Source organism: Oncorhynchus nerka, linkage group LG4 (assembly GCF_034236695.1).
Source record: "Oncorhynchus nerka isolate Pitt River linkage group LG4, Oner_Uvic_2.0, whole genome shotgun sequence".
Lineage (NCBI taxonomy): Eukaryota > Metazoa > Chordata > Actinopteri > Salmoniformes > Salmonidae > Oncorhynchus > Oncorhynchus nerka.
Genome location: NC_088399.1, coordinates 65,600,946 through 65,618,964, shown reverse-complemented (window position 1 = coordinate 65,618,964; position 18,019 = coordinate 65,600,946). Strand labels below are relative to the sequence as shown.

The 18,019-nt window shown below is 43.6% G+C and overlaps 1 protein-coding gene across 3 annotated transcripts in view; it reads right to left on the bottom strand.

Annotated features, from left to right (window-relative positions):
• Positions 1 to 14,848, bottom strand: part of smad10a (SMAD family member 10a) — a 37,805-nt gene extending 22,957 nt beyond the window's left edge. The window contains exons 1-3 of one of the 3 annotated variants that reach the window (XM_065017761.1): positions 14,676 to 14,848; positions 12,679 to 12,804; positions 7,805 to 8,045 (exon numbers count right to left, since the gene is read on the bottom strand). In XM_065017761.1, coding sequence (XP_064873833.1) covers positions 7,805 to 8,041 — 237 coding nt within the window. In that variant the 5' untranslated portion in view covers positions 8,042 to 8,045; positions 12,679 to 12,804; positions 14,676 to 14,848. Of the gene's footprint in view, positions 1 to 7,804; positions 8,046 to 12,678; positions 12,805 to 14,675 lie in introns of those variants that run through there. The other 2 variants (XM_029658307.2, XM_029658308.2) reach the window with 2 other exon arrangements.
• Between the last annotated feature and the right edge of the window lie 3,171 nt (positions 14,849 to 18,019).

The following is an 18,019-nucleotide window of genomic DNA, read 5'->3' as shown; positions in this document are numbered from 1 at the left end:
TTAAACTCAAGTTAAATAATCGGCTCCGTCACACCCTGATCTGTTTCACCTGCCTTGTGCTTGTCTCCACCCCCCACCGGGTGTCTCCCATTTCCCCCCATTATGCCCTGTGTACTTATACCTGCGTTTTCTGTTGGTCTATTGCCGTTTGTCTTGTCAAGTCTTTCCAGCGTGTTTCAAATTAAATCATAATGCAAGATTGAGGTTTACTGTATTTTTTACACTTTGCTTTTACACTTTTTTTTTAAATTTATTTTTTATCTACACACAATACTCCATAATGACAAAGTGAAACATGTTTTTAGAAATGTTTGCACATTTATTGAAGATGAAATAATGCCAGTATTTGACAGTATTTTATGTTTTTGAATAATAAAAGTTCTAAATATGCTTTCTGACCCCTAGGTTGGCAACAAATAAATTATAAGCGATTTCCTGCCACGAACTCATCACAAATTCAGATACCTCCTGCGCTTCGACCTGTTATTTCGTGCAGTTGTTTTCGAAGTTCGATTTTATTTTATTTGTTCATAAGTGTTTGTGTCAAAACCTGCTATCAACTAGCCAGCTAGCTAGCTGGGTTGCAATGGAGCCTGCTTCGCCTGGAATAGCTAACAAACGTTTCCAGCACGGTAGAAGCTGTGTTTATTATGCTCTTGTCCAGGACAATATTGACAATCAGGAGTACAGTGCAGCAATTGTTTGCTTGCGGAGGATTACAGGAATAAGGTGGCTATCCTTAGCAAGCAAATTTCTATTCTGCGCAAACTTTCTCGTTCTCAACACCTGTGGCTGGATGCCACTCGGGCTTCATGGATGTATCCCCGCCTTGTCAGCTGTCCCTATCCGAATGGCCTGTGCTACCTGGAGCCTGCCTGTCAAGGAAGTCACCTCCAACTGCTTCTCATCCTCCATCTTGTAGCGGAGTAGACGAAGAACAGCAAGAGGATTGTTCCAATCAGCGCTGGTCCCATGTCACAAGTAACGTGGAAACCAAAGGCAGCGGCATGCTGCTAAGTGAACTGGAGTGTCTGCAAGAGGTCCGGAGAAGATTATCATGAGGAATAGCTTAGCTGTCACACCCTGATCTGTTTCACCTATCTTTGTGCTTGTCTCCACCCGCCTCCAGGTGTTGCCCATCTGCACCATTATCCCCTGTGTATTTATACCTGTGTTATCTGTTTGTCTGTTTCCAGTTCGTCTTGTCTCGTCAAGCCTACCAACGTTTTCCCGTACTCCTGTTGTTTTCTCTCTAGTCCGTTTTCTAGTTTTAACCATTCTGCCAGCCCTGACCCTGAGCCTGCCATTCTGTACATTTCGGACTCTGCTCTGGATTACTGACCTCTGCCTGCCCTTGACCTGTCGTTTGCCTGCCCCCTGTTTTTGTAATAAACTTCTGTTACTTTGAACTGTCTGCATCTGGGTCTTACCCTGAGGACTGATATTCGCAGCCCTCGTGCCTGATCTACCTGCGTTTTTATCGCTGGGACTGCCTGTGTCTGCGACGGCTGAGCTGACTCCAACTACGCTGACTCCAGCAGCGGCTTTGTCGTCGAGTTCTGCTCCTTTCCATCTCTCTGGATCTGACGGGGCACTGCCTGCTGTGGGAGGTCTGGATCTATCGCCAGAGCTGCGGGCGTATACTATCCTGATTCTCGTGGGCTCGTGAAAGGTTCCACTAATGTGAGGGGTAGGAATGGGCAGATTTCCCCATCCCCTTCTCCGGCCGTTGTATTGGGCAGTTCAATGGCGAGAAACATCTCAGTAACTGGAATAAAAACGGAGGACAGGTCATCAATAAGATGCGCCAAAACGTTTTAAACCTGCAGCAGGAAATTCTGTCGATCATAGTTCATGTGGGATTCAATGACATTATGAATGGTTCTATGCTTTACACCAACAAACGCACCATAATATCTGGCCCTGTGCCCTCCCTAAATCATGGCTTTGAACATTCAAGCAGACATTTAGCCTTCCATAACTGGCTACGTGACTATTGCAACTCTGAGGGTGTAACATTTATTGACAATTTCGATACCTTATAGAAACAAAGCTTGTTTTCCACCCAAATCATTTGGGTTCCTGGATCGTTTCACAGCATTATAAGGCTGCGTTGAGACAATGATTATCAATGACCCAAGCCCAGCTCAGTTAATCCCTACCATTGTGTCGCTGAGTTGTCATAAAGTTTAAGAAAATGTACACTACCGTTCAAAAGTTTGGGGTCACTTAGAAATGTCCTTGTTTTCCATGAAAACATACATGAAATGAGTTGCAAAATGAATAGGAAATGAATAGGAAATATAGTCAAGACATTGAAAAGGTTATAAATATTGTGTCCTTCAAACTTTGCTTTCATCAAAGAATCCTCCATTTGCAGCAATTACAGCCTTTGGCATTCTAGTTGTCAATTTGTTGAGGTAATCTGAAGAGATTTCACCCCATGCTTCCTGAAGCACCTCCCACAATTTGAATTGGCTTTGTGGATACTTCTTACAAACCATACGGTCAAGCTGCTCCCACAACAGAGCAACAGGGTTGAGATCTGGTGACTGTGCTGTCCACTCCCTAAATAGTTAAATAGTCCCTAAATAGTTATTGCATAATTTGGAGCTGTGCTCTGCGTCGTTGTCCTGTTGAAGGAGGAACTTGGCTCCAAATAAGCGCGGTCCACAGGGTATGTCATGGCGTTGCAAAATGGGAGTGATAGCCTTCCTTCTTCAAGATCCCTTTAACCCTGTACAAATCTCCCACTTTGCCACCACCAAAGCACACCCAGACCCTCACATTGCCTCTACCATGCTTGACAGATGGCGTCAAGCACTCCTCCAGCATCTTTTATTTTTTTCTGCGTCTCACAAATGTTCTTCTTTGTGATCCGAACACTTCAAACTTAAATTAATCTGTCCATAACACTTTTTTTACAATCTTCCTCTGTCCAGTGTCTGTGTTCCATTGCCCATCTTAATCTTTTATTTTTATTGGCCAGTCTGAGATGTATTTTTCTTTGCAACTCTGCCTGGAAGGCCAGCAACAGTGAAGAGGCGGGATGCTGGCCTTCTAGACAAAGTTCCTCTATCCAGTGTCTGTGTTCTTTTGACTATATTTTATTTTTATTGGCCAGTCTGAGATATGGCTTTTTCTTTGCAACCCTGCCTAGAAGGCCAGCAACCCGGAATTGCCTCTTCACTGTTGATCCCAGCCCAGTCACGGACCAGGATGTCTTGCTCCCAGGCAGACTAAATAACTTTTTTGCCCGCTTTGAGGACAATACAGTGCCACTGACACGGCCTGCAACGAAAACATGCGGTCTCTCCTTCACTGCAGCCGAGGTGAGTAAGACATTTAAACGTGTTAACCCTCGCAAGGCTGCAGGCCCAGACGGCATCCCCAGCCGCGCCCTCAGAGCATGCGCAGACCAGCTGGCCGGTGTGTTTACGGACATATTCAATCAATCCCTATACCAGTCTGCTGTTCCCACATGCTTCAAGAGGGCCACCATTGTTCCTGTTCCCAAGAAAGCTAAGGTAACTGAGCTAAACGACTACCGCCCCGTAGCACTCACTTCCGTCATCATGAAGTGCTTTGAGAGACTAGTCAAGGACCATATCACCTCCACCCTACCTGACACCCTAGACCCACTCCAATTTGCTTACCGCCCAAATAGGTCCACAGACGATGCAATCTCAACCACACTGCACACTGCCCTAACCCACCTGGACAAGAGGAATACCTATGTGAGAATGCTGTTCATCGACTACAGCTCGGCATTCAACACCATAGTACCCTCCAAGCTCGTCATCAAGCTCGAGACCCTGGGTCTCGACCCCGCCCTGTGCAACTGGGTACTGGACTTCCTGACGGGCCGCCCCCAGGTGGTGAGGGTAGGCAACAACATCTCCTCCCCGCTGATCCTCAACACGGGGCCCCACAAGGGTGCGTTCTGAGCCCTCTCCTGTACTCCCTGTTCACCCACGACTGCGTGGCCACGCACGCCTCCAACTCAATCATCAAGTTTGCGGACGACACAACAGTGGTAGGCTTGATTACCAACAACGACGAGACGGCCTACAGGGAGGAGGTGAGGGCCCTCGGAGTGTGGTGTCAGGAAAATAACCTCACACTCAACGTCAACAAAACTAAGGAGATGATTGTGGACTTCAGGAAACAGCAGAGGGAACACCCCCTATCCACATCGATGGAACAGTAGTGGAGAGGGTAGCAAGTTTTAAGTTCCTCGGCATACACATCACAGACAAACTGAATTGGTCCACTCACACTGACAGCGTCGTGAAGAAGGCGCAGCAGCGCCTCTTCAACCTCAGGAGGCTGAAGAAATTCGGCTTGTCACCAAAAGCACTCACAAACTTCTACAGATGCACAATCGAGAGCATCCTGGCGGGCTGTATCACCGCCTGGTACGGCAACTGCTCCGCCCTCAACCGTAAGGCTCTCCAGAGGGTAGTGAGGTCTGCACAACGCATCACCGGGGCAAACTACCTGCCCTCCAGGACACCTACACCACCCGATGTTACAGGAAGGCCATAAAGATCATCAAGGACATCAACCACCCGAACCACTGCCTGTTCAGCCCGCTATCATCCAGAAGGCGAGGTCAGTACAGGTGCATCAAAGCTGGGACTGAGAGACTGAAAAACAGCTTCTATCTCAAGGCTATCAGACTGTTAAACAGCCACCATTGAGTGGCTGCTGCCAACACACTGTCATTGACACTGACCCAACTCCAGCCACTTTAATAATGGGAATTGATGGGAAATTATGTAAATATATCACTAGCCACTTTAAACAATGCTACCTTATATAATGTTACTTACCCTACATTATTCATCTAATATGCATACGTATATACTGTACTCTACATCATCGACTGCATCCTTATGTAATACATGTATCACTAGCCACTTTAACTATGCCACTTTGTTTACTTTGTCTACATACTCATCTCATATGTATATACTGTACTCGATACCATCTACTGTATGCTGCTCTGTACCATCACTCACTCATATATCCTTATGTACATATTCTTTATCCCCTTACACTGTGTATAAGACAGTAGTTTTAGAATTGTTAGTTAGATTACTTGTTGGTTATCACTGCATTGTCGGAACTAGAAGCACAAGCATTTCGCTACACTCGCATTAACATCTGCTAACCATGTGTATGTGACAAATAAAATTTGATTTGATTTTTGATTTGTTGACGTTGAGACTGGTGTTTTGCGGGTACTATTTAATGAAGCTGCCAGTTGAGGTCTTGTGAGGTGTCTGTTTCTCAAACTAGACACTCTAATGTACTTGTCCTCTTGCTCAGTTGTGCACCGGGGCCTCCCACTCCTCTTTCTATTCTCGTTAGAGCCAGTTTTCTCTGTTCTGTGAAGGGAGTAGTACACAGTGTTGTACGAGATCTTCAGTTTCTTAGCAATTTCTCGCATGGAATAGCCTTCATTTCTCAGAACTAGAATAGACTGATGTTTCTGGTAATTTTGAGCCTGTAATCGACACACAAATACTGATGCTCCAGATACTCAACTAGTCTAAAGAAGGCCAGTTTTATTGCTTCTTTAATCAGAACAACAGTTTTCAGCTGTGTTAATATAATTGCAAAAGGGTTTTCTAATGATCAATTAGACTTTTAAAATGAGAAACTTGGATTAGCTAGCACAACGTGCCATTGGAACATAGGAGTGATGGTTGCTGATAATGGGCCATAAAAAATCTGCCATTTCCAGATACAATAGTAATTTACAACATTAACAATGTCTACACTTTATTTCTGATCAATTTGATGTTATTTTAATGGACAAAAATGTGCTTTTCTTTCAAAAACAAGGACATTTCTAAGTGACCCCAAACTTTTGAACGGTAGTGGACATTATACCAGAGGCGTTGGAAGACACAATGTAAGTAACTTGCCTTGGCAGCAGCTAATGAGCATCCTTAATAAATACAAAATGGGTATATCTCCATTTATACTGTTGAATCCAAACAAATATAATTTTCTGCATTTTCTGCACTTTTATTATAATTTCCATACTGTGCCACACAGCATGATGTGGGCAAGAAAATCTAGGGCGAGTTAATTGGTACTGTTGAAATCATGGAAATATAATGATAATTCTAATTCTATAGTTGGAATATAGTGGGCTGCACCTTTAATGCATTGTTGTCTGTCATGTTAACGAATTAATAAGTGAGTGAAAAAATTACTGTCAGGGTAGGGACCAAAGTGTTGGTCAGTGTTTCCAGGTGATCCTAAATATATGTTACATTACATGTTTTCCTACTTCATGAAGCTAGCCAACATATTCATGCTTTGCCTATTCCTCTCTGTTAAGATGCCATTGCACAAACATGCTTATCTAGGCCTAGATCAGCACTGGTACCCAGCAGTATTACCTAACAGACTATGTTTGCTCTGACTCACATTTAGCAAGCTAGCTAGCCAGCTAACTAGGGATTAGCATTAGCGGATAACACAAATTATTTTAGCAACCTTACTAAAAAAAGACAAAATAACAAACAGGAGTTTGTAGACAACAAGGTACACAAACTAATAGTGTACAGTAATTATAGAACGCTTATGGAAAGCATCATGTCACCAACATTTTTGCATCCATCTGACCATGAAGAATAAACGGCAAGAAAGTGCTTGTGACTCCGTGGTCGAGCAACTGCTCTCTCCTTGAGTGACAGGAGGCAGGGCTTGGTGTGGTTAGGAGAGAGATGACTGAACTAGAAAATGGCGTAAACTATCAAATTGGACATTACACGTGTCGGAGTTGCGCATCACATTTAACAAACTAAACACTGAAATTCAAAGTAAAAACTCAAACCGGTCTGTGCAACAATACCGGTATATAGTACATGTATAATATGTTGCTGTTAATTTCATGTTAACATGATATACTGTATCTTTAGACCCTAGTAGTGAACCTATTATAACATTATACACTACAGAGTCTGCTGTTATGTAGCAAACAGCGAGCATTCTGACATTTCCTCATAAAACAGCCGATGTTGCTAATTACATCTCCTATCCAGCAATGCTCACCATACATAGGTCCCTAGTGCCCAAATATTTGTACAAATAAATCAATAAAACATCATTCTATTTTGACATTATGGGGTATCGTGTGTAGGCCAGTGACAAAACATCTCAATTTAATACATTTTAAATTCCGACTGTAACAAAACAAAATGTGGAAAATATATAATTTATCCTATAGACTTTGCACAATGCTTTTGCACTATGAATATGTCTATATAGTATCAATTGTATATTGTGTATTCATTCATGTACACTGAGTGTACAAAACATGCTCTTTCCGTGACATAGACTGACCAGGTAAAAGCTATGATCCCTTATTGATCTCACCTGTTAAATCCACTTCAATCAGTGTAGATGAAGGAGACAATTGAGACATGGATTGTGTATGTGTGCCATTCAGAGGGTGAATTGGCAAGAGAAAAGATTTAAGTGCCTTTGAACGGGATATGGTAGGTAGTAGGTGCCAGGCGCACCAGTGTGTCAAGAACTGCAACGCTACTGGGCTTTTCACGCTCAACAGTTTCCCGTGTGTATCAAGAATGGTCCAAAGGACATCCAGCAAACTTGACACAACTGTGGGAAGCATTGGAGTCAACATGGGCCAGCATCCCTATGGAACGCTTTCGACATCTTGTAGAGTCCACGGCCTGTTGAATTGAGGCTGTTCTGAGGGCAAAAAGGGGTGCAACTCAAAATGAGGAAGTCCCTCTCTTTTTACTACTGTATGACCCACCTGCAGGCGTCCGTCCAGGGTCCTCTGGATGGTGACACACTTGCTGGGGTGCACACCGTTGGTGGTGATGGCGGTGATGAGCGAGTCCAGCTCGTCCTTCTTCTCCTTGAGCTTCTTCACCAGGCTCTCGATGGCACGCTTGGCGAAACCCTCATTCTCGCCACCCTGCCGGTGGCACATGAGGCTGTGCACGATGCTCAGGCAGGCGTCATTGCTGCTGGGGGCGTTTACCGACATGATGCTGCCGAGGGAGGGAGGATGGAGAGGTCAGTGATTGGCATAATGATAACCCTTTACATATGTTAATTACACTTGTCATAAAGGTTCAGGTGCATGTAAAATGACACTGTCTTGTCACTTAACATTCAGTTGTTATGCCATGTTAATGACAACATTGTGATACTGTTATGGCATACAATTCAAAATACTGTCCTACAATAGGACTTCATAACTCCTTCATAACCCATACTGTATTCATGAGAACAGACATGAGTGCACACCATTAGCGCATACAGACACACACACAATCACCCGACCTCAACCCAATTGAGATGGTTTGGGATGAGTTGGACCGCAGAGTGAAGGAAAAGCAGCCAACAAGTGCTCAGCATATGTGGGAACTCCTTCAAGACTCTTGGAAAAGCATTCCAGGTGAAGCTGGTTGAGAGAATGCCAAGAGTGTGACCGCAGAGTGAAGGAAAAGCAGCCAACAAGTGCTCAGCATATGTGGGAACTCCTTCAAGACTCTTGGAAAAGCATTCCAGGTGAAGCTGGTTGAGAGAATGCCAAGAATGTGCAATACTGTCATCAAGGCAAAGGGTGGTTTCTTTGAAAAATCTCAAATATAAAATATATTTTGATTTGTTTAACACTTTTTTGGTTACTACATGATTCCATATTATTATACCTTTATTTCAACAAGGAACACAGACTGAGACCACGGTCTCTTTTACAGCTGGACCCTGCGTACACATGTTTACACATACAGTTTAGGTACAATGATTAAGAAACTACACAAGACAAACAAAACGATCACAAATAACACAAAAGCAGCAGATTGTTACATTTCCACACAGGTTATTCCCCCAACAGCACAAGAACTTGCATTACCCGAAGCAGTTACAAGCAATACAAAAATCCTCCAATAAATGTTTAAAATGGGCAAGGGGGACAAGAGTATCAAGTTTAAGTTTAGTCTGCAGGCTATTCCATAAGCAAGGAGCGTAACAGGAAAAGGCAGCCATGCGCAACTCTGTGGAAATCGTATGGGCCTCAAGTGTAATCCATGCTTGAGACCTGGTTTTAGGAATTATAATTTTAATGTTGATGAGTGATGATAAATAAGTAGGTAGTTTATTCAGAAGTGCTTTATAGACAAACACGAGAGCACGTTGTTCTCGTCTCATGGACAGCGAAGTCCAACCTACATTTTTATATAAAACACAGTGGCCATAGCATGCATGTAGATAATATCCCCATACTCTATGACAGAAATTAAAGTAGCTTGCACAATTTGTCTTCTATTTGTAGAGGACAAACATGTCCTGTTTCTATAAAGGAAGCCTAGCTTGATATTTAGCCTATTACAAAGTTAATCAATATGCATTTTAAAAGACAGTTTATCATCCAACCATATCATTAAGCATTTATATGCAGAGGCCTGATTAATTCGAAAGCCATCTAAACTCGTAAGTGCAAGTGTATTTCCAACCAACTTTTTGAACCTATTAAAAATCATAAAATGTGTTTTCTTTGCATTTAAAATAATTTTCAGCTGAATAAAAGACCCTTGTAATATCTTAAAAACAGTCACCAATTGTGATAATGCTTGGTCAGCCGCTGGAGCAATAGAGTACATGATAGTGTCATCAGCATATAGATTAATTTTACACTTTATCTCGTCACCGATATTGTTTATGTAGAGAGTGAACAGTAATGGACCAAGTATAGAACCTTGTGGGACCCCTTTAATGTCATTTCATAGTTTTGATGTCTTCACTATTATTCTACAATGTAGAAAATAGTAAAAAATAAAGTAACACCCTTGAATAAGTAAATGTGTCTAAACTTTGGACTGGTACTGTACATGCTAACAATTATAATCTCCCAGAATGAGCTTGATGCAACTTGGCAACCCTGGTCTAGCCGGGAGGCATCTACCTGTGAGGGGAATGTACCTGGTACTTTAAAGTAGCCTGCCCTTAACCATTCTACAGTTTCATTTGAAAAGGGGGAAAACATGTTTATGTGCTACTAGTGCAATGTGAATTTGATTAAATGAAGCCCCCCATACTCACTAATCAACATACCTTCCCTACCATGCCTGAGTTCAGGAGGCACAAAAAAAGAAAGGAGAAAACGGGAAGGTACTATCTAAAAAGGTAATGTCTAAAAAGAAATGCTTGATCTTATGTAAGCTCATTTCTGAATTGTTAGGCCAATAAAGCCAACATGTCACTATCAGGAACTCCGTAGCAAAACTGCAGCCTTGCTCTGTTTGTCTGTTAATACGCGCCAGAGGTAATCTAATTCTGCCATGAGAGCTATCATAACCTGTTGCATCTACGTGGCTAATTTGACTGGAAGTGACTCTGTTCTCCCTCTCCTCTCATTATCTTAATATCTGTCCGTTTGGAAACATGCTCGCACAACAACATGGCTTCAAGCTGTGGGAGAAAGTCTCAGGCTACCAGTGTGTGTGTGTGTGTGTGTGTGTGTCCTCTCATGAAGAAAATTCATTGACACAGCTTCTTCAACATAGAACATCCATAAAAAGACAAACTCAGTCACTATAACGTGCCTCACATTACAAAAATGCCTGTCCTATTCATATCAAGTGATGCATGTCTTCGTTATTCAGGAAATACTGTATAGGCCAGGCCTACTGAGTTGGTGTTGTAGTTAAAAGCTTATCGAGAGCAGGATAGCACTGCTTTGATAGTCGTTTTTTTGAAAGCAGTCATAGAGAATGGTGTATGTCACCATCAAAAAACTTGGTGTGTCTGTCCTCTTACACTGAACAAAACTGAGAAGTGTCTAGGGGCAGGGGTTAAGGGGGTTACACTGGACTAGGTTAGTGTTACTCTGAGGTCATTGCTCCAATAGAGATTGAGGGTGATATTATGAGTGGATTTGAGGGCTCTGTGGAAAGGGGAAAGTCTCAGTTGAAGAGAAAGCTACGATGGTTTACAGTAGGTCTAAGGCAGTGGTCACTAACCTTTTCTGAGTCAAGATCCCTTTCCTAGTTACCCCTTTTTCTCCCCAATATCGTGGTACCCAATTGGTAGTTACAGTCTTCTCTCATCACTGCAACTCCCGTATGGACTCGGGAGAGGCGAAAGTCGAGAGACATGTGTCCTCCGAAACACAACCCAACCAAGCCGCACTGCTTCTTGACACAATGCCCATTTAACCCGGAAGCCAGCTGCACCAATGTGTCAGAGGAAACACTGTACATCTGGCGACCGTGTCAGCGTGCACTGCGCCCGGCCCGCCACAGGAGTCGCTAGTGCGCGATGGGACAAGGACATCCCTGCCGGCCAACCCCTCCGCTAACCCAAACAACGCTGGGCCAATTGTGCGCCGCCCCATGGGTCTCCCGGGTGCGGCCGGCTGCGACAGAGCCTGCACTCGAACCCAGAATCTCTAGTGGCACAGCTAGTACTGTGATGCAGTGCCTTAGACCACTGCGTCACTCGGAAGGCCCTGTCAAGATCTCTTTCTGAGTCAAAATGCCAGCCGAAGCCTCCCGGGTGGCGCAGTGGTTAAGGGCGCTGTACTGCAGCTGTGCCATCAGAGACCCTGGGTTCGCGCCCAGGCTCTGTCGTAACCGGCCGTGACCGGGAGGTCCATTGGGCGATGCACAATTGGCATTGCGTCGTCCGGGTTAGGGAGGGCTTGGTCGGTAGGGATGTCCTTGTCTCATCGCACACCAGTGACTCCTGTGGCGCGCCAACCGAGGTTGCGGCTGGCTTCCGGGTTGGATGCGCGCGGTGTTAAGAAGCAGTGCGGCTGGGTTGGGTTGTGTATCGGAGGACGCATGACTTTCAACCTTCGTCTCTCCCAAGCCCGTACGGGAGTTGTAGCGATGAGACAAGATAGTAGCTACTACAACAATTGGACACTACGAAATTGGGGAGAAAAAGGGGTAAAATTCACAACAACAAAAAAATGCCAGCCGAGAACTCCCGCTCAGATTTTTTTTAACATGACTTAAAAAACGTAAACCTATACAACAGTAACCCATTGAAAACAGTACTGTAGCAATGAGGTTTGTGCAGTAGGCTATAGGCCCAATACATTACCACTGCATATTGGCTTTGCTTGAATTGCCTTGCCAATGCATTGTTGTTCTGACCATTGTTTTTAAATATATTTCAAAATTTGATGTAGGTTATATGATCACACCGGTAATAGGTCAGTTGTTGTATTCTGAGTGAGCATACATTTAAGTGTGTTTCTTCATCTGATGGTCAGTCTCAGTGGAGGGAGAGAGCAGCAGACTGAGGGTCTGCCTATCAACATCCCTCCGCTCTCCCTTTCCTCCCCTGACACTGACCAAAACGTTCTGACCTTAGTTCCTTTGTTTTGTCTTTGTTTAAATGGTCAGGGCGTGAGTTGAGGTGGGCAGTCAATGTTTGGTTTCTGTGTTCGGCCTAGTATGGTTCTCAATCAGAGGCAGGTGTCATTAGTTGTCTCTGATTGAGAATCATACTTAGGTAGCCTGGGTTTCACTTTTGGTTTGTGGGTGTTTGTTTCCGTGTGAGTGTTTGGGCCACACGGTACTGTTTCGGTTTTATAAATTCACCTCATCGTTTATTGTTTTGATTCAGTGTTCAGTGCTTTCTTTTATTAAAATCATCATGAACACTTACCACGCTGCGCTTTGGTCCGATCCTTACTCCTCCTCAGACGAAGAGGAGGAAATCCGTTACACTGATGGCGAAACTCGAGTCGCACCACATTATTTCTGCCTCATGCACAAATTCAGTTTGTTATTCCTATGAGCAGAGAAAGTGAAATGTTTCTCAATATTAAAAAAGATAATAATAATAATGCAAGCATATCGATACACTTTCCTACTCAATCATTTCATCTGCAGTGCTGGTTGTAGTGCGAGTGGAAGTGGGAAGAACAGGCATTTTATGGCTTATAAAAGTGTTGAATAAAAAGTGTTGACAGTGCTGACTAAGAACTTAAAGCGAACTCACTCATAAAAACAGCAGCTCTTTGCTGTATTTGTTGGCGTCTCTTTTTTCATGGTTTTAAAAGTGTTGAAATCTCACAGTATACATTTTGCTGTAGCTTTCTTTTGGGTCTGCTACGTTACGGCAGACACTGTAATCGGAGTGCACTTGATTTGCTCTCCGGGCCAACAGGGAAAGTAGAGTTTGTACCTTCAGACTGGTTAAAAAAGCAAACATTTTGCCTACCTAGTGCACCTACCGCCAACAGCATGAGAGGAATAAAAAATAAAAAAGGAACGCAAGCGTTAATAATTTTTCGGGGGTGAAATATGTTTGGCGATCGACTACGAATGCCTTGGAGATCGACCAGTTTGGTTAGTAACCACTGGTCTAAGGACTGTTGATCAACCTGTCGTAAGACCGACTACAAACCAAGCTTAAGAAAGGCTCTAAATCACAAAGCAAAATTAAAGTATTCAGAAGTGAATCCATGCAACAGGTGACCAACAATAAGGGCAGTCTGAGAAAATAATGATAGCCTGGCATACAGATGTCATTCTGTAGGTATATGATAGATTTGTACTAAACTAGGGCCTACCCCACAATGAATAGGTATATAACTAGAAAATTATCAAGTGAGCAATTAATGAAGGAAGGACTACAATTCTGTTCTGACACTATTCCTCTAGGCCAAAAGTACCCTCTTAGGGCTGCCCCATTTTGTAGGTAAAATATTATGAAAATGTAATAACAATGAGCACAAGGTTGTCATCCACTTATAAGCCTACATGTATAATGTGTTGCTGTTACATTTCATGTTAACATGATATACTGTATATTTAGACCACAGTAGTGAAACTATTATAACATAACAGTTATAACAGCGCCCAAATATGCTTTGCCAATTGAAGATGTACTGTTTTATGGCAGTGTCTGGTACACTTGCACTTGACTATAAACTCATCTCATGGAATGGAAAGGATCCTTACATGGAAAAAATAGACTACAACCAAAACACAGCATTGCTGTTGTAACCTTCTTGGCCGACCCTTACAATGCATTATTCTAACTCAATCTGACCCATTTTCAAGCCATACATTCACTTTACTAGGATCTTCCGCGGAGACGTAAACACTGCCACACCATATTTGGTCATTACGCGTCACCAAATCTAGGCTACCGTCTAACGTCTAAACATTTTAAGAAATCCTGGTAGGGATGATAAAACGCTTTCGGCATTGTATCAATCTAATCATACGAAAGCCGGCGCTACAATGCAACTCATTACAGTAGCATATTTGAATAGATCATCAGAAGTTGATAAAATAGAGGGCAAAATGTCATATCAACTACCTTTCCGAAAAAAGAATCGCCAATGCAGACTAACGTTAGACAGTCATGCAGCCAGTGAAATCACTGCAGGACCAAATCATTCGAAATAAAAGCAGCTTATTTTAAGCATATCATAAAAACCAAGATACACAGACACACTCCCCAGACGCATGCCTGGTTGATACAACTAACGTTAGCGAGTAATCAAGCTATTTTGCTTGTCAGGACCGGGTACAGAAATCTCCTCAACATCCATATCTTATTTAGTATGATTGGAGAATGAAGAGCCTCCGTGACGAGGCGAGAAAAAGCGAGAAAAAAGCTGCATACTTTGATAAATTAACTATACTTACACATCAGCCGGAGTATTGAAGGATAAGAAGTGAAATAGTGGTGAATGTGGTGCACTGAGGTAGCTAGTAATCCGACTTTCCTTCCTCCCCTAAGGGGCTATCTGCTTCTATCCCTGTCGATATGACTATCAGCCTCGCTGTCTCCGCTCGTGCATCCTGCTAGCGCGCAGAAACCTCGCGCTCCGTACAATAACAAAAGAAGGAAGATATTGTGCGCGTGAGTGTCTCGCTGAGCACCAGCCAATGGGGGCTCCGGTCTCAAAGGGACGGCGGCTCTCAGCCAATAGTGGCGAGGCTTTCACGGTGAAAGATTGACATATCAACGCGACTTTTTTTAAAGTGGCGCCGCGGAGATTACCACGCCCCTCTGCCCTTCCACACTGCTAATGACTAGTGATGTGTGTTGTAGGCTATTATCATTATTTTGTACATTTATTTAACTAGGCAAGTCAGTTAAGAACAAATTCTTATTTCAGTGAGTTAACTGCCTTGTTCAGGAACAGAACGACACATTTGTACACTGTCAGCTCAGGATTCGATCTTGCAACCTTTCAGTTACTGGCCCAATGCTCTAACAACTAGGCCACCTGTCGCCCAAGTAGGCCTACACACCACCCCAAGTTTGATGACTATTGTATTGTTTATTATGTCCCTATTATTTTTGCACCACTAAGCATTTCCCTGTTGTATTCTGCGCCCAGCACGGTACACATGACAAATAAACTTTGATTTGATTTGACCCTCATTTGTTAACTCTAAGGTCATTTTAGAGTGAAACTGAAGGGGCATGGCTAACAATGACAGACAACAAGGTACCATGGTGACAAATGGGGCAATTAGTACTCCACTTGTCTTGGGTAATACATTTGATCTACTGAACTCTAGAAAGGGTGTGATAACTTTTCTTCTAAACAAACCATCAAATCAAATGTTATTTGTCACATGCGCCGAATACAACCGTCGTAGACCTTACAGTGAAATGCTTACTTACAAGCCCTTAACCAACAATGCAGTTTTAAGAAAATACCCAAAGAAAATGTAAGAGATAAGAATAACAAATAATTAAAGAGCAGCAGTAAGTAACAATAGCTAGGCTATGTACAGAGTTAATGTGCGGGGGGCACTGGTGCCAAGGTAATTGAGGTAATATGTACATGTAGGTAGAGTTATTAAAGTGACTATACATAGATAAAAAACAGAGAGTAGCAGCAGCGTAGAAGGGGAGGGGGGTGCAATGCAAATAGTCTGGGTAGCCATTTGATTAGCTGTTCAGGAGTCTTATGGCTTGAGGGTAAAAGCTGTTTAGAAGCCTCTTGGACGTAGACTTGGCGCTCCGGTATCGTTTGCCGTGCGCTAGCAGAGAGAACAGTCTATGACTAGGGTGGCTCGAGTCTTTGACAATTCAATTTGATGGATGGAACCCTGGGTCAGGTGATGTACTGTGCCGTATGTTCTAACCTCCGTAGTGCCTTGCGGTCGGAGGCCGAGCAGTTGCCGTACCAGGCAGTGATGCAACCAGTCAGGATGCTCTCGAAGAGTCAGTACAATTCTGTTTTAATGTACCATTTGTATCATCAAATTTATTTATAAAGCCCTTCGTACATCAGCTGATATCTCAAAGTGCTGTACAGAAACCCAGCCTAAAACCCCAAACAGCAAGCAATTCAGGTGTTGAAGCACGTTGGCTAGGAAAAACACCCTAGACAGGCCAAAACCTGGAAGAAACCTAGAGAGGAACCAGGCTGTAAGGGGTGGCCAGTCCTCTTCTGGCTGTGCCGGGTGGAGATTATAACAGAAACACGGCCAAGATGTTCAAATGTTCATAAATGACCAGCATGGTCAAATAATAGGTCTGGAACAGGTAGCACGTCATCATGCCAGGTAGTCCTGAAGCATGGTCCTAGGGCTCAGGTCCTCCGAGAGAGAGAAGAAAAGAGAGAAAGAGAAAATTAGAGAGAGCATACTTAAATTCACACAGGACACCGGATAAGACAGGAGAAGTACTCCAGATATAACAAACTGACCCTAGCCCCCCGACACATAAACTACTGCAGCATAAATACTGGAGGCTGAGACAGGAGGGGTCAGGAGACACTGTGGCCCCATCCGATGATACCCCCAGATAGGGCCAAACAGGAAGGATATAACCTCACCCACTTTGCCAAAGCACAGCCCCCACACCACTAGAGGGATATCTTCAACCACCAATTTACCATCCTGAGACAAGGCCGAGTATAGCCCACAAAGATCTCCGCCACGGCACAACCCAAGGGGGGGCGCCAACCCAGACAGGAAGATCACATCAGTGACTCAACCCACTCAAGTGACGCACCCCTACTAGGGACGGCATGAAAGAGCACCAGTAAGCCAGTGACTCAGCCCCTGTAATAGGGTTAGAGGCAGAGAATCCCAGTGGAAAGAGGGGAACCGGCCAGGCAGAGACAGCAAGGGCGGTTCGTTGCTCCAGAGCCTTTCCGTTCACCTTCACACTCCTGGGCCAGACTACACTCAATCATATGACCCACTGAAGAGATGAGTCTTCAGTAAAGACTTAAAGGTTGAGACCGAGTTTGCATCTCTCACATGGGTAGGCAGACCATTCCATAAAAATGGATCTCTATAGGAGAAAGCACTGCCTCCAGCTGTTTGCTTAGAAATTCTAGGGACAATTAGGAGGCCTGCGTCCTGTGACCGTAGCGTACGTGTAGAATCAGAGAGATAGGTAGGAGCAAGCCCATGTAATGCTTTGTAGGTTAGCAGTAAAACCTTGAAATCAGCCCTTGCCTTGACAGGAAGCCAGTGTAGGGAGGCTAGCAATGGAGTAATATGATCAATTTTTTTGGTTCTTGTCAGGATTCTAGCAGCCGTATTTAGCACGAACTGAAGTTTATTTAGTGCTTTATCCGGGTAGCCGGAAAGTAGAGCATTGCAGTAGTCTAGCCTACAAGTAACAAAAGCATGGATGAATTTTTCTGCATTTTCGGACAGAAAGTTTCTGATTTTTGCAATGTTACGTAGATGGAAAAAAGCTGTCCTTGAAACAGTCTTGACATGTTCGTCAAAAGAGAGATCAGGGTACAGAGTAACGCTGAGGTCCTTCACAGTTTTATTCGAGACGACTGTACAACCATTAAGATTAATTGTCAGATTCAACAGAAGATCTCTTTGTTTCTTGGGACCTAGAACAAGCATCTCAGTTTTGTCCGAGTTTAAAAGTAGAAAGTTTGCAGCCATCCACTTCCTTATGTCTGAAACACAGGCTTCTAGCGCCGGCAATTTTGGGGCTTCACCATGTTTCATTGAAATGTACAGCTGTGTGTCATCCGCATAGCAGTGAAAGTTAA